This window comes from Papio anubis, chromosome 6 (genome assembly GCF_008728515.1).
Source record: "Papio anubis isolate 15944 chromosome 6, Panubis1.0, whole genome shotgun sequence".
In the NCBI taxonomy this organism is placed as follows: Eukaryota; Metazoa; Chordata; class Mammalia; order Primates; family Cercopithecidae; genus Papio; species Papio anubis.
Genome location: NC_044981.1, coordinates 138,203,968 through 138,221,225, shown reverse-complemented (window position 1 = coordinate 138,221,225; position 17,258 = coordinate 138,203,968). Strand labels below are relative to the sequence as shown.

The window sequence follows — 17,258 nt, the reverse complement described above, 5'->3', positions numbered from 1 at the left end:
GTAGATCGAAAGTACTTTTTCGATTATTTATGGGTTTCAAAGATTCTTTCTACTCCACTAGGCAGAAAAACAGAGGTGTAATATACAGCATTTGGAATTCATAATCCTTAGCATTATTTCTCTGAACTCGACATCCTAAATAGCCAGCGTTTTCTAATCCCAGAGCTGAGTGTTTAGTAGTTTTGTAGGAAGTTCTACTGAATGCGGAGACCAAAGGGGTGCCTGCCTGCTTTGAGGGTTTTGTTGAGGCCGAGTGTGAACTCTGGGCGAGAGAGCGCATCTCAGCTCTTAGATCACACCCACTCAGGGTGTGCGTGTGTGTGTGCGCGCGGGTGCCTGCGCGCGTGTGTACGTGTGGGGAGGTGTGCACCAAAGGGGTGGGGTGAGGGGCGGCGAGGAGGGCTGTAGGTGAAGCGCGGGGAGAGGGAGGTCGCCCGCTTCGGCCTCTCCCCCAGGGGCCCTGCGGCTGGTCAGCGCTCCGGCTGCACCTCCTGGTGCGCGCCGCGGCGGCGCCACAGGCCCCTCGACCCTTTGACCACCGCCCTCCGACCGCGCGTCCGGCAGCCGGGACCGGTGATGGCGCGGGACTGACGGCAGTCTCCACTGGGACCCCTCTGTCCCGCCCGAGGCTCGCTGGGGCTGCGGCGCCGCCCTGAGCTGCATGTGGGGCGGGCGCGCCCGAGCCCAGAGCGAGCGGCCCTCGGCGCCCCCGAGGCGGTGCCTGGCCGCGCCAGAGTACGAGGAGGAGGAGCGGCGGGCCGGGCCAGGCTCCCCACGCGCCTCGGCCCCGGAGCACGGGCTCCCCGGAGGGGACTTGGGGCGTCCCAGCCCAGGAGGAGGGACCCGGAAGCAGAAGCGGAGCTGCGAGTCGAGCCCAGCCACTGCCCCCGCTGCCCGCCGGCGCCGGGTGGGGGTCCCGGCGGCTGGATGGGCAGCGGCGGCGCGGGCCGCGGGCGGCGATGGGCGAGGAGCAGAGCACGGTGAGCGGCGGCGGCGGGCCCCAGGAGTCGCAGACCCTGGCCGGTGGCACTGCGGGCCACCCTGAGCCCCCGAGGCCTCAGGGGGACAGCGCCCGGGCACCCCCGCTGCGCGCCGCCTCCGCCGAACCGAGCGACGGTGGCTGCGGAAGCGACTGGGGCTGCGCGGACACCAGCGCCCCGGAGCCTGCGAGGAGCCTGGGGGCCCCGGGCTGGAGGAAGAGCCGAGCACCGGCGCAGCCTGCGGGACTGGCACTCACCGGGCCTCTCAACCCCCAGACCTTGCAACTGCAGTTGGAGCTGGAGGAGGAAGAGGAGGAAGCTGGGGATCGAAAAGAGGGAGGGGATGAACAGCAGGAGGCGCCCCCCGGCGAGGAGCTGGAGCCCAGGACCCGCGCCGGGGCCGCCGACGAACTGGTCCTGGACGTACTGGGTCAGCGGCGCCCGCCCCTCGCCAAGAGACAAGTCTTTTGCTCCGTGTACTGCGTGGAGAGCGACCTGCCCGAGGCCCCCGCCTCGGAGCAGCTCTCGCCGCCCGCGTCGCCACCTGGGGCTCCGCCAGTGCTGAACCCTCCCAGCACCCGCTCTTCCTTCCCCAGCCCCCGACTGTCCCTCCCAACGGATTCCCTCTCCCCCGACGGCGGCAGCATCGAGCTGGAGTTCTACCTGGCGCCCGAGCCGTTCTCCATGCCCAGCCTGTTGGGAGCTCCACCCTACTCTGGCCTGGGCGGTGTAGGGGATCCCTATGCGCCCCTCATGGTGCTGATGTGCCGGGTGTGCCTGGAAGACAAGCCCATCAAGCCCCTGCCTTGCTGCAAGAAGGCCGTGTGCGAGGAGTGCCTCAAAGTCTACCTGAGCGCCCAGGTAACTTCACCCCCTTCTCTTCCCCATTTATCATTCCAAATCACTGGCGAGGAGGTCCTGCTCTCAATCTGATCTCCCTGCTCGCACGAAGAGGTGACGGACACACTTATTGAGGATCTCTGTTAGTTTCTCACGTCTCGATTGTTATTTAAGTGCCTTTTGACCTCACTGGTTGACTTAACTGGAATTTAACTTTGCTGTGAACTTCAGGCTATGGTTGGCAGGTGTAGAAGGCACAAGATACAAGTCTTTGCCCTCCTCTTATTTCTTATACAGGATTGCAAGCACGAGCTTGCTCAAAGGAGGAGAGCAAGAGACTGCCTCATCGGCCTGGTATCCCAGAAACTAACAAGCAGTGGGCATAGAATAAATATTTATGGAGTTGGTGGAGAAAAGAATTGGAACAAATATTTTAGACCCATGATACATGAATTTGTAATTTTGCTTCATTTATATATTCCAGAAAAGCGTGAATGTTTAACAAAATTTATCCCTTGGCCTTTGCCTACTTTTCAGTTTCCTTTTTCCACAGTAAAGTTGAAGTACTTTTTTTTCACTGAGGATTTAAGCCAGCGCTCTTTAAGAAGGAAGCAAAACAGAAAGAGCAAAACAAAGCAAAGAGAGGCTAAGAGGTTTCTCAAAACAAGTACTGGTGAAACTTTCTTCCTCTGCTTTTATTTGAAAACTTGGTTTTTTTCTTGGAAAGCTGGAGAGTGCACCAGACCAGCTTTCCTTCACTGAGGGTGAATGCGTTCTTCCAGCAGTTCTCAATCTGTGATGTGTCTGCCAGTGTTTTGCACAATCCTGAATGCCCTTTGATCCTGTGTCCAATTGTCCTAGGCCTATTCATCTTTCAAAACCCTGTGTGTTCAGGTGCCAACTCTTCTGTGAAGCGTTGCTTCACCCTCCAGGTCACTGCTTATATACTTTCACAGTATCTTACATGCACTGAAGTTGTTCCTTTCGTGTCTGCTTGTCTTGTTAGACTGTCTGGACAATGTCTTAGAGTCCCATATGTGGTAGCTTCATGTTGAGTCCCTTGCACATTATAGTGTTTTTAATAACATTGGCCGGGGCAAACTGAACAGGGCTCCATACCATGTGATTCCTCTGTTTTTTGTGTCTAACTCATGCTTGGGTCTAGACTGAAAGTGTATACAGTCCCTAACTGAAAATGCAAACAGACACTTATAACGGTATGTTACATAAACAGTAAGTTGGCTGAAATAGTGGAGATTATTTAAAAGCCTCTGAGAGACTGTTGTTTCTTTCATGCGTTATCTACAGAGATTCTTAAAAACAGGAGGAATGTCTGCTGCTGGTTGTGGTAGTTTCTGTATCATCATCCTCAAACAGATTTCGCTGCCCTGTGATGGGATTCAGACATTTCCAAAACATAAGCCTGGCTCCAGGGAAGTCACTGTGAGAGCAGATGTGTACAAAAGAACAATACAAGGTAGCATGGGATGAGATGTCAATAGAGTAACAATTCCAGATAGCACTTCCTGTTAAATGCTGGATACACGTACCAGAAATTCAAGGGAGGTAGTCATTGTGGCTTGGGGCACTTTAACTGGCAGTTTGATTTCCTTATGGTGGGCCCTTTCCCCAAAGCAGTTTTCTTTTTCTTTATTAAATCTCATAAGTTAGTTTCAGGAAGTTTTAGTAATGGTGGTAGGGAGACAGAGGGAGATAGTCAAGTGGTCATTGCAGTGTACAGTACAACCACTAAAAACTACTCTACAGTGACACAGTATCTGAAGCTTGTCTGCAGCATTTCTGATTGTATGTATGTTCCTAACCTTCTTCCAAAGTATTTGCTGGGACTTTCAATAAAGAATAATATACATTATTGGCCGGGTGTGGTGGCTCACGCCTGTAATCCCAGCACTTTGGGAGGCTGAGGTAGGTGGATTACCTGAGGAATTCAAGACCAGCCTGACCAATATGGTGAAACCCTGTCTCTACTAAAAATACAAAATTAACTGGGCATGGTGACGTGGTGACGCATACGTGTAATCCCAGCTACTTGGAAGGCTGAGGCAGGAGAATTGCTTGAACCCGGGAGGCAGAGGTTGCAGTGAGCCAGGATCACACCATTGCACTCCAGCCTGGTGACAGAGCGAAACTCCATCTCAAAAAATAAATAAATAAATAAATAAATAAAATAATAATAATAATATGCATTATTTAAAATAATAAACAGCAACAAAAAGATGAGTCATAGATACCGGGCATGCTTTCACCTCAGGGCTTTTGTACTTGGTTTTACCTGTTCCAGGAAGGTTCCCTCCATGGCCGTCTTATCTGCTCACTGTACTGCTTTTCAGGGCTATATTCAAACGTCATCCCCTGTGACTTTCACTGACCAGCCCACACGCTCTCTTTTTTTCTGCTTTTCATTTTCTCCATAGCACTAACATACTCTGTCTTACACTTCATTAAGTCACGACAGAAGTTTTCACATGATTTGTACACTTCTGTATCTTTAGCATCTATAGCGTTGTCTGGTCTATAACAGATGGGCAGCCAGAACCTACTGAATTTATGAAAGGCCTGAGATTGCCCCAGAAACCAAGGCTAGGAAGTGGTGTTCCGCATTGGCACTAAATTCTGTTCTGAGCTTCTTGATATTTAAGACAAAAGACAAAGGCTTAAAGTGGACAAAAGTAACAGGTTTGCTAAGTTTGTAATTAAACTTAGAATTAAAGAGCTTAGATAAACTTGTAGCTTATACATAAAATAGCCTTTTTCAGTGAGTAAAAATACAGGATTGTAGTTGTAATATTTTTGATCTATGGCAATTCTATGGTCCCTTCTACTCAAAGGTTGTGTTTCTCTGTCACTTAACCTCTCTATGCCTTAATTTCCTCCTCAATGAAATGTAATTGCAGACAATCTGTAATAACCCACCAGTTCCAAAGCAAAACAAAATCAAACTGCATGGTTATTTTTCTGTCCTACTGAACCACATCAAAAGGGCATAGTGAGTGCTTTCTTTCTCATCTTAAAAGTTCTCTTAGGTTTGACAGAAGCAAATGTGTCAAGCCTAAACTTTCAAGGTTCTTAAAACCTTTACAAAAAATGATGTATTTGAGATAAAGAGCTATTAGTGACTTTTTTCTCACCATTTCTTTTAGTTTGTGCCACATAGTGCATTATTTAACATCATTTAAGAAAATAAAAGAGTCCCTATTAAACATTTCATGCCAACATTAAAATGCATGTTAAATGTGAGTTGGACTATTGCCTGGTTAAATGAATATTTTTCTAAAAGGAGATGCAGAGTTCTTTGAAAGAAGATATGAACTTGGAAGATAGGAATGTGGATTTTTAGGCAGTATGTTTTCACCAGTGCCATGGACTAATTTGTGACAAAGGCCAATTGGTAGGTGTCATCAGTATTTCAATATAGACATAGCAAATTAGATGGTGACTTAAGTACCTCTATGCTGTGTATAAAATTGTAGTTTTATTTTTCAAAACATAGTTCTTCTCCAGTTATTGCCATGACTGTGGCTAGGGAGCCCTTCTTAGTGGAATAACTTTACAGTGCAGTGGGTGTCATCCAATTTCTGATTGTCATGGTGAAGGGGTGGACTAATAGATTATAAATCTTTAGCACCACAGTAGATGTTGATTTAGAAGCTGTAGAGCTCCAGAACAGAGATAGTTCTATTATTTATATTATATTGCTCATGTACATAAATCTCTGGCACATTCATTTCAGAAGTACATTTCCCAGTGACCTGTGTATGCATGTGTGAATATGGCTAAAGCATGTAGTCCCAGGGATGCCTGCAATATCCTGCAGGTCTCTTAACCCTTCTCAGTATTGGTCTTCTCAGCTGGCTTGGCCTTTACCACATTTTCCTAGGAGGAAATATTTTCTGTTGCCTTCTTTGTTTCATAGGATGATACTATGTTCATTTCAGAAATCCTCCACAGATAATCTTTCTTTTATGATTTGGTTTAGAGAGAAAAATCTGTCATAAATATGAAATATTAATATTTAGTATTTTAGATGAAGAAAGGACGAGAAATGAGGATGCCAAAGGGCTTGCTAAAGGTGACAGCTGTTGTGGATTCCACCACTCTGCCTAAAAGTGCTAGAGATTGGCAGACGCATGTAACTTGGAATGTATACACCTGTCCAATGGGTATTAATAGATACAAGCAACACATTTCTTTTACCGATTGTGAACAAAACAGCTGCTAGATGATAAAGTCCTAAAATGACTGTCTACTGTAGTCACCCTAGAATCAGTGACCCAGAGGTGAAAGCTTATATATCCTATTATTAAATTATGAGTCATCCAAATCTTCAGGGTAAAAGTGTAACATAGATTCTTTTTTTTTTTTTTTTTTTTCTTTGAGACAGAGTCTTGCTCTTGTCGCCCAGGCTGGAGTGCAATGTCTTGATCTCGGCTCACTGCAACCTTTGCCTCCCGGGTTCAAGCGTTTCTCCTGCTTCAGCCTCCCGCGTAGCTGGGATTACAGGTGCACGCCACCAAGCCCAGCTAATTTTTTTGTATTTTTAGTAGAGACGGGGTTTCACCATGTTGGCCAGGCTGGTCTTGAACTCGTGACCTCAGGTGATCCACCTGCCTTGGACTCCCAAAGTGCTCGGGGATTACAGGCATGAGCCACTGATCCTGGCCCCATAAATTCATTTCCTTTAAACCTTAAAGCACCCTGCATATTTTTAGAAACCATCATGTTCAGTGTTGAGTTTGAATGCAGTTGTCTTCACACAGGTGAATTTATAGAACCTGTCATGCCCGTCATGGTTTTGGTAGTCCTGAAAATGTAAAGAATAATACGAGACTGAAATTCATTGAAGTCACTCTAAAAATTTGAAATGTGGGAATTAAGGCATATTTAAACTTATCTTTCTGTGTGCAAAATGTGTGTGTGTGTGTGTGTGTGTGTCTGGGGGTGTAGTAACATTTGCTTTCATGCCTTACTCATTCCATTATTTTCCTCCACTCTCTACATCATTGCTCTTTAATAATTTTTCTTTTTTCTTTCCCTTGTTCTTTTACTTTTTGAAATCTGATTTTAATTGGCATTTGATTTCTCTAGAGGAATCCTCTGTCAAGTGCTAAGCCCTGGGGCCAGCAGAACTTTTTCCGAGGCATGTTGCATGGGTATTTCCTTTCTCTTTCAGTTGTCTGGAGATGAGACTACATAAAGGAACCTTGCATTGCGTTCCACTGCCTAAAATATCTCAAATAACATTACAAGTACTACTGACCTAAGGCATCAGCTGATACCTTTAGAGTGTGATTTTTCCCTCCTAGATTAGAGCTCAGCTTTTATACCTGAAGGCTCTTCCTTAACTCCCGATACAAAAGACATAAAAAAGAGATCATTAGAATTTAAACTCTCAGTTTTTTATTACGGGTTTGTGATGGACAAGGTAGGCATACCTGAGCGGTAATTTCTTATAATTTTTCATTTATCAGTGTACTTTTTGTGCATTTAACAAGCATTTATTGGGCTACCTGTATGACAAGCACCATGAGATACTCTATAAATGTGTTAAATGTTCTAAAGGAACCATCTTATAGCCTTGTTGGCAGTATTTTTCCCAGCTTTATCTGATGGCATAAATAAACTTTTTTTTAAAAAAAGTTACCAGACAGCTATGGATCTTCTTTCTCTCTGGGATATTTTTATTAAGCCAGTTCTGGGACACCAGCTATCTTTTTATTAATCTTACTTACTATTCCTTCTGTTATGTTTAATCCAAAGTTATAAATCTGTTACTCATTTCTTAATATAAATATTTCTCAGCTATTTTTGATTGCTGGAAATATATTAGTAAATATAAAGATGTATGTATTTTGTTCATTTCAAAATCTTTTCTGCTTTTATTTAAAAGAAAACACAGTTTTGCTCAGTTTGTTTTGGATCATTCATGACATACTTAAAAATATTTATTTTTTTCAAATTCAGTTTGTCAGAAGGGTTTTACATTATAAACAAAATGAACCTTCCCAAATTGAAGTTTTGCTTTAAAAATTCAATGTGTATGGGAGAATGGCTCCTAGTTTATATCGTTCTCTATCAACTTTATCACTACTATTTGCCCCACCAATTTTGGGATAATTGCACTTGAATTTGTAAGTTTTTACAAACAGTAAGTAAAACCATTTATTGGACATCTATCTTGTAAACATTCTTACATGTATTTTTATTTAATTTTAATTCATTTACATATTAAATACTTATTACATATAAGGCACTGTTTTAGGCTCTAAAACATTTAAAGCTCCTGACCTCATGGAATTATATGCTAGGCTGTGGAGATGGACAATGAGATAAGTGAATTATTTAGCATATTAGGAGATAATAAGGGCTATGGAGAAGGAGAAATAAGGGAAAGGTGATATTGGGGAGGGGTTTTCCTTGACAACTTTATAGTTTTGGGGGGAGTCGTCAGGGAGGATATGTTTTACGAAGGGACTTTTAGGAAGAGATCTTCGTGATGCAAATGAAGGAACAAACCATGAATATATCTAATAGAATAATAAGGTGTAAAGCTCCAAAGGTAGGAGCATACTTGCGAGTTTCCAGGAATTATAAGGAGATCTGCGTGGCTGAAGCATAGAGAATGAAGTGGATAGTGCTAAAAAGAATACAGCAGGAGGAGTGGGGAAAGCTGGTCTGGCAGAGATTAAGCCCATCAAGTATCTTCATTTCCCTAAAGTAAGATCTTGTAAGAAGATACTGAGCAAAAGACTAACCAGATATGCCTTTCCCTTTAAAAGAGATTACTCCATCTCTTTGTGGAAAATATACTGTAGGAGTCAAGACTGGAAGTAAAAAGATCAGTTAGAAGACTATGGAATAAATCAAAGGAGAGACAATACAGTTCAGACTAGAGTGATACAGGCGAACGTGGTTTGAACTGGTGGAATTTGGAATATATTGTGAGGTTAGAACTGACAGAATGCCAGTGATTGCACGTGGGATGAGAGAAAAAGAGTCAAGCATGAGTCAGGTTCTGAGCCCAAGCAATTAGAAAACTGGGGTTGCCGTTTAATAAGATGAGGAATAGTGTAGGAGGACTAGGTTTAGGGAGAATGAGAAATTTGATGTGCCGTTTAGACATTCATGAAGGGATGTTGAGTAGGCAGTTGGTGTCTGGCATTCAGAAGAGAGATCTGAGCAGAAGATATACATTTGAATGTGGATGGCATATAGATGGTATTTAAAGCTATTAGACTGGATGAGGTCACCTGTGGAGTGTCACTAGCTAGAGAAGAAGGATAGGAGATTGAGTCCGAGCATACCAGTGTTCACGAATATGGAGTCTGGGACATCAGAAAGAACAAGCAAAGAGTCTAAAAGGGAGTGAGCTAATTAGGCAAGAAGAGTACTGAGAGTACTTACCCAGAAGTCAAAGACAGTGTTTTAAAAGGGATAATGATCTGTGTCTAATGCTTCTGATAGTTCCAGCAGGATGAGGTTTGAAATTGACCGTCAGATTTCCCAACAAGGAGTTTATTGGTAACTGTGAGCCTAGTGCTGTTTTCATTGGCAGCCGTGGGATGGTTTTCAGGTTAGAGTGGGTTCAAGAGAACAGGAACAACTCTGTTTTTGTACTGCAGGTAGTAGAATGTTATATGAGGGAACTCAAGGTCAGAGAGATTAAATAACTTGCCCAAAGTCTCAAAGCAAGGGAATGGCAAAGGTGGAAGTGAAATTCAGATGTTTGGCTCAAAACCTATGGCTTTTTTGCATTCTTTAAATTGATTATCTCATTTATAAGGTAAACCTGTATTTTTCTTTTTCTTTTAAGTTGATACACATATTGTACAAAAAGCACAAGTCTTCCAATCCAAGAAGGAGAAGACACTTAATTACATGTTTTGAGGAAGTAAAAGGCTCCCATTCACGCTTAGATCTAGAGATTACAGCCAAACTCAGTCTCATCTTCATGTAAGCAAGTGAAGAGGAATTTGGCTTAGGAAAGCTATGATTTGATATGATTTACTGTTAAGTTTTTTTGTTTTGTTTTGTTTTGTTTGAGATGGAGTCTCACTCTGTCACCAGGGTGGAGCGCGGTGGCGTGATCTCGGCTCACTGAAACCTCCACCTCCCAGGCTCAAGCGATTCTCCTACCTCAGCCTTCCGAGTAGTTGGGACTACAGGCGCGCGCCACCACGCTCAGCTAATTTTTGTATTTTTAGTAGAGACGGGGTTTCACCAGGTTGGCCAGTATGGTCTTGATCTCTTGACCTGGTGATCCTCCCACCTCGGCCTCCTGAAGTGCTGAGATTACAGGCATGAGCCACGGCGCCTGGCCGATTTACTGTTGAGTTTTAATGGCAGCATACTCTCCTGTTTTCTTCCTAAGTTTCTGGTCATTCCTTTTGTTAGAACTTTCTTGTATTAATTACCATCTCTTAATGTTGCTGCCTGCGTGGTCCTGTGCTAAACCTCTTCTCTTCTCACTTTGTATACTGTTAGTGGGGCCATCTTACCCACTCTCATGGTTTCAACTAACACCTACCTGTTGTTGGTTCCCAAATCTTTATCTCTATCCCCAGTCAACAGTATTATATAGCCATCTCTCTCCTGAACAACTGTAGTGGATGTCCCATACATAGGCACCTTAAACTTCTCAAAACTAAACCCCCCTTTCCTCCCCTTCTTTGCCACATGCTCAAAGCCTTGCTTCTTTTTTGAGATTCCGTTTCCAGTAATTGTACCCAGGTCAGAAACTTGGGGGTCATCACTGAGCTATTCTTTTCCCTTATCTCCCACATCTAATTAATCACCAGGTCCTTTCAATTCTACATCTTTAAAATATATCTGTACTCTCTACCGTTTTCTGTTTCTGCTGTCATTTCACTTGCTCAGCCTCTACCATTTCTCTCCTGGATTCTTATGAGAGTTTCCTACTTGGTCCCAGTGATGCTCTCTTGACTCTCTCCGACTTACTGTCCACACATATGCCGGAGGGTTCTTTATAAAATCCTGGACCAGTCTTGGCACTCTCCTTCCTAGCCTTTCAACACCTGCTTCTTGCTAATAAATTAGAATTTAAACTTTATAACAATATCTATATGTCCCTGTGCATTCTGTCTCCTGTGTGTCCCTCCGAGATTTCTTTCTCAACTGTCCCACGACACCTATAGAGATATTAAATTTCTTCTTCTTTGAATGCTCCATGACTCTGAATTATGAGCCTTTGCCTTTAGTGACATGAAGTTTTGTCTTAGGGGAATCCTCTTTCTTTCCTTGCTGCCCTAACTCTCTTTGCCCCATTCACACTCATTCTGCTAGTTCAGCTTAGACATTCTTCTGGGAGAATCTTCTTGACCCTCTGATTAAGCATCCTTCCTATATTCTTTGATAACCCTCTTTACCTAAGGTTATCAAACTATATAGGAATCTTCTATACAATTATTCTTGTTTCCCTGTATTTAAATCGCCTGTTTCCTGCTCTGTGCTTCCATTAGACTACAAAGCTTGATGCATGTAAATTTTTTTCCTAACTAATTTCCTAACACTTCGTGTGTTATATAGACTCTATAAGTAGAGTGGATGTTTAAATTTATTCCACAAATAAATAATACAGTAGAAGCTAATATTGTCAATATGTAAACTATTTGGATAGGCAAAGTGATATTTTTTAAATGAAAATTTGAATATTTCATTTTCTTGTTTAAAAACCTGTAAGACCTCCTCATTGCTTCACATAGAGATTCCAACTCATAACACTGTGGGTAAGATTTGGCCTCTGCATCTTCTTCAGTCCCTTCTTCTGTCACTCCAGCTCTCCTCCCTCCAGCCATAGAGTATTCTTCTCATGGTTAATTTCAGTTCACTGACTCAGTCTTCCTTATATCACCAGACTGAGTGAGTCCTGTTAAGGTTCTTAGAGTCCTTTTTCCTCTGCCACCACTGTATTTACCTCTTTTTATAATTAAATGGTATGTGGTAATTTGATGTTTATTACGTCAATGCTCCCCCATTATTCTTTGAGCTACTTTATTTTTTATTTTATTATTATTTTTTTTTTTTTGAGACGGAGTCTGGCTCTGTCCTCCAGGCTGGAGTGCAGTGGCCGGATCTCAGCTCATTGCAAGCTCCGCCTCCCGGGTTTACGCCATTCTCCTGCCTCAGCCTCCCGAGTAGCTGGGACTACAGGCGCCCGCCACCACGCCCGGCTAGTTTTTTGTATTTTTTAGTAGAGACGGAGTTTCACCGTGTTAGCCAGGATGGTCTCGATCTTCTGACCTCGTGATCCGCCCGTCTCGGCCTCCCAAAGTGCTGGGATTACAGGCTTGAGCCACCGCGCCCGGCCGAGCTACTTTCATAATTAGCACCTAGCACAGAGCCCAGAAAAGAGTGAATGATTGAAAATAAATTATGTTTGCTCTAAAAAGTAAGGTACCTCTTTTAATCTGAACTTTTGACATATTATTCTACAATGCATTTATTTAGATTGGTGCAAAAGTAATGGCAGAAACTGCAATGACTTTTGCATCAATCCAGTGAACTCCTGTGGCCTGAGTCTTTATGCTAGCATCCCGTCTATCACTGAGGTGTGTCTTCTTTAATTCCAATACCTGTTCTGGTTACTGTCTCCTGTTTAACAGATTCTTCCAGAACCTACGAACATTAAACAAACAAACAAACAAACAAAAACACCATTTTATTTTGATGATGACATTGTGGGTCAGGATTTGGGAAGGCCTCAGCCAGTCAGTTCTCCTTCGGGATTTCTCATGCAGTTGTAGTCAGATGTCAGGTCACTTGCTTGGCTGGCAGCTGATGCCGGCTGCTGTCAGTGAGCTCAGCTGTGGCTGTCTACAGAGTGCCCACACGTGGCCTTGCCGGCATGGCAGTCGCAGAGCTTCTTACTTGCAGATTGGCCTCACCCGGAGCCAGCATCCCAAGGGATGTGGAAACTGCATGACATTTTCTGCCCTAAGTTTGGAAGGCCCTCAGCATCACTTTGGTGAGGCAGTGATGAGCCTGCCCAGATTCAAGGGGAAGGGACATTGACCCCAACTCATTTTGGGCAAGTGTCAGAGAATTTGGGGCCATATTTTAAAACCTCCACTACTTAAGAGAAAAATCAAGAATGTGGTGAATTAGCTTTCGATCCTGAATTTTAATTAAAAAAAAATCATATATTTTCTATCATTTCCTTAAAAATTTCCAATTCATATCATTCTATTAGTAAATACTTTGTTGGTATGTTTTTGTGCTTTATCTTTAAATAATTTAATAATACAGATTCACGTAGTTTTAAAGAAAACTTATGTGAAAGCTATTCTCTTTTAAAATTAAATATTTTAAGTAGTTCCACTGTAATTGAAATATGTCAAGGTGTCAGGATCAGCTTCCAATAATTCTGATTAACAACACTTAATCTTATTCTGTATAGCATAATTTCCTTTCCATTAGAGTATATCAAAATTACAGCTTCAGCTACAGTTAAAATATTTGAAAAACTTAGCACTATCTTTCTGAATAAAAGGAGTTCATGTAACAGATTTTTTTTTTTGTAGTCTAGATATATTTTGTATAGAAATAGTATTGTATCTAATGACACTGCAGAATTAACCACCCTAGTCAATCTTTGTGAAATTGGCCTACTGTTTGTTTGTGGTATTCTAGTTTGTGTGGGTGATGTTATCGTGTGATTTGTATCTTCTTGAATAGATAGCTGTTTAAATTTCCAGAAGCATGTATATTGTCTTCGAGTTTCTTCCTGTTAGAGATCTGTATTCTCTGGAACAGAAGAGGCATGTTGCTTTTATGATGTTTGCCCCACTCCATCTTTGCCCCCTGGCTCAGGTAACTAAATTCTGGGCTTTTTCATTCATGTGAATGACTAATCCCTTTGTAAATCTTTCTAAGCTATTTGCCTCAATAATATTCTCTACTGTAAGATTCAAACTTAATTATAGGGTACCTGGCAAATTGCTTCCCTTTTTGTGGTGTTGATTCTTGCTTTCTTTCCTTACATGATTATTGGCCATACTCAGTGTTCATGAAACTCATGAGCTCTGAGTTGTATGTGGCAAGTTTAATCACCACAGCTTTTCCCCTGGTTGCTTAACAATTTAAAGCAGCAGGCAAAATGAAACAATTGCTTGTAAGCCATTTTTCCTAATGTTTAGAGTTTAGTGTATTATTAATGTGTGTTCATCTAAGTAGAGCTATTGGGTGAAATCACAAGTGACTCTGATATGGCCAGATTGTAGCCCATCTTTTTGAAAGTAATTAGTTAATGAATAATTCATTCATTCATTGAGATAGTGTCTTGCTCTGTTGCCTGGGCAGGAGTGCAGTGGCTCAATCATGGTTCACTGCAGCCTCCACCTTCTAGGCTTAAGCAATCCTCCCACCTCAGCCTCCCAAATAGCTGGGACTACAGGCGTGCACCACCATACCTGGCTAATTTTTTGTTTGTTTGTTTTTAGTAGCCATAGAGTTTTCCATGTTGTCCAGGCTGGTCTTGAACTCCTGGGCTCAAGAGATCTAACCACCTGGGCCTCCCAAAGTGCTGGGATTACACGTGTGAGCCACCGCAATCAGTCCATTTTTTTCATATGAATATATAAGCAAAGTGGGAAAAGTGACTTTCATTCTCTTGCCAGAGATGCTCTTGGTGGAAAACAATAGGTGCAATCCCCAAATTCTCATTTAATCCTACTTTTAACTAGTTTTAACTTCAGTGTTTTATTTTTCCTATGTTATCATTTTTCTGCCTCAAGATTTTTAAAAAATATTTTTCCTATGTTACAATTTTTCCTCCTCACGATATTTTTTAAAACAAACACTTTGAAAACAATAGGCTCCTAAAATTAAAGAAAGAAGTATTCCCTGTGTCTTCAAGTGTTGGTGCTTTATGTTAAACTTATATGGTATATGTGTATGTATGTATATATGTATACATAGACATATGTATACATACTGTTTGTCAAGTTCTCACAGTTATTTTTGTGTCACAAGGGGAATATTTGCTGATCTTAATTTAAAAAAATCTAAGCCGAGTCATTTCTAGTTAAGTTCATGTATTTCAGGTGTAGTTTCTCCTCCCTCCCTCCCTCTCTCTCTCCCTTCCTCCCTTCCTCACACTGTCGCCTGGGCTGGAGTGCAGTGGCGCAATCTCGGCTCACGGCAACCTCCATCTCCTGGGTTCAAACAATTCTCCTGCCTCAGTCTCCTGAGTAAAGGGGATTACAGGTACCCGCTGAGTTTTGTGTTTTTAGTAGAGACGGGGTTTCACTATGTTAGCCAGGCTGGTCTCAAACTCCTGACCTCATGATCCACCTGCCTCGGCCTCCCAAAGTGCTGGCATTGTAGGCATGAGCCACCACGCCTGGCCTATTTATTTATTTTTTGAGACGGATTCTTCATAGTGATTCTTGTGCCTCAGCCTCCCGAGTAGCTGGGACTACGGGTGCATACCACCACACCCAGCTAATTTTTTTGTGTGTGCTTTTTGTAGAGATGAGGTTTCACCATGTTGACCAGGCTGGTTTTGAACTCCTGGCCTCAAGTGATCCACCTGCCTAGGCCTCCCAAAGTGCAGGGATTACAGGTGTGAGCCAATGCATCTGGCTTCAGGTGTAACTTAAATCAACCAGAATAGATAACCCTTGGGTTTACCTTTCCTTTGTTCTTAGTTTTTATTATGTCACCTTTTGAATCATTGAGGCTTTTCCTTCGAGATGAAGGGAAAGCTTAGAAGGAATGCTGAGCAGGAAAACCCTGAAAGGATAGTAATTTTTTTCTGACACTTTGCTCGTTTTTGTTTGTTTGTTTGTTCTCAGTATTTTTGAAAACAAACTGTTCATACATGCTTTTCTCTTTAAAATCACTAGTATGTCTACAAACTAAAAACTTGGAATCAGAATTTTCCATCCTGCTTAAAAATCATCCAAATGAAGAGCTTCAGAGAGAGTTTTTAACCTTTTTTAAAAATAATATAAAACATTAACACTTTCTGACTAGCTGCAAGATTGACATCAGGGAAAGCACGAATGTACTAGCTGAATTTCAGCAACAACCTTTGCATAATTGATAGATGAGACACCAAAGTAAGTATAATGATTTAGAAAGCACAAGCAACAGTGCATACTTTTGCATCTCTTTGCCTATATGAAGTGTCTTTTCAGTTATAATAGTTGTTAAAACAAAGTACTGAAATAAATTGTACATAGACCTTAGAAGCTTAGGATCACTAAATGCTGAACAAAGATTATAAAATAATGAAGCCAGTTCTAAAACATTGCTTTCACAATTACTGGTGACAGCAAAATGTTTTATATCATTAATTCATGTATTAAAATTAAGATGCTGAAAAAAAATCATGGGAGCATTGTGCTCTGTTCTAATATGCTTTTGGCTTATTACAATCTAAATGGATTTGACAGAGCTCTGTTGGTTTGCTTAGGGTGGTAAGGAGGTCAAGGTCAAGCAGGCAGTCTCCTCACAGCCTCCTTAACAACATACTGCCCTGTGGCCATAAACTACCCTTAACCCTGCACAGTCATATCATAAAGTGTCTGCTTCTAGTCATAAGACTGTGACTGAGACAAGATGGAGAAATTACTGTTAATCTCATCACCTCTTCTGAAAAAACAAATTGAAGCACATGTTCAGGTTATTAGTGAGTTGCAGAGATTTTACATAGAGAAATCTTTTCTTCCACTGGCTAAGACTTTCCTTCTTTTTACTGTAGTCAAACCATGGTAGATCTGTTCTCTAGTATACAGTTGGTTTAAGAGACTCAAAAGGGAGGGAAGCTGGCATATTCTTATTCTGTTAAAGATAAAATGATAAAAAAATTTATAAAAACATACTGAGCACAAAATAGTTGCTTAGCATCATGCTAATCATTATGATAAAAAGAAACAATGTGTCCCTATAGAGTAGTCCATGGTCCAGCTTCTTAGGAAGTTTAGAACTTCAGTAGGTTAAAATAAAGCTCTCCAGGCAAATATTGGGCCATGTATACGAATAAATTGTGTTACAGGATTCCTTCTGTGCTGCTTCACCAGTCAGAAATCTCTTTGGCCACCACTGCCTCTGCCTGGGCCTCGCTCAGGGCCTGCTGGGCTTGCTCCAGCTGCTCAGCCTGGCAGGCTGCATTCTGCTTGTGCCCCAGACCAGATCCTGTGCCCACCATGGCTCTGTGCTCAACCCATGGATCAACCAGGCATGCTGTGAGAAGCTTCCGCCTTGGGTGCCAGCAACTAGATGAGGGGAATGCGGTGGCTCCTGATAACTCAGAGATGCCAGCAACTGTGGAGCCCCAAGGGGTGTTGCAGCTCTTGCTTGTGGAGTCCCAACGTCTGAGTTCCCAAAAGTGTTACAGCTCTTCACTCCCATAGCTCAGTGAGCGGGAACATGTTACAGCTTTCTTTCTCCCATAGT

General features: G+C 42.5%; 1 protein-coding gene across 1 annotated transcript in view; it reads left to right on the top strand.

The window, feature by feature from the left end:
- Positions 1 to 841: 841 nt before the first annotated feature.
- Positions 842 to 17,258, top strand: part of RNF217 (ring finger protein 217) — a 136,025-nt gene continuing 119,608 nt past the window's right edge. Inside the window, exon 1 of the mRNA XM_003898232.5 lies at positions 842 to 1,841. Coding sequence (XP_003898281.2) covers positions 960 to 1,841 — 882 coding nt within the window. The 5' untranslated portion in view covers positions 842 to 959. The remainder of the gene's footprint in view (positions 1,842 to 17,258) is intronic.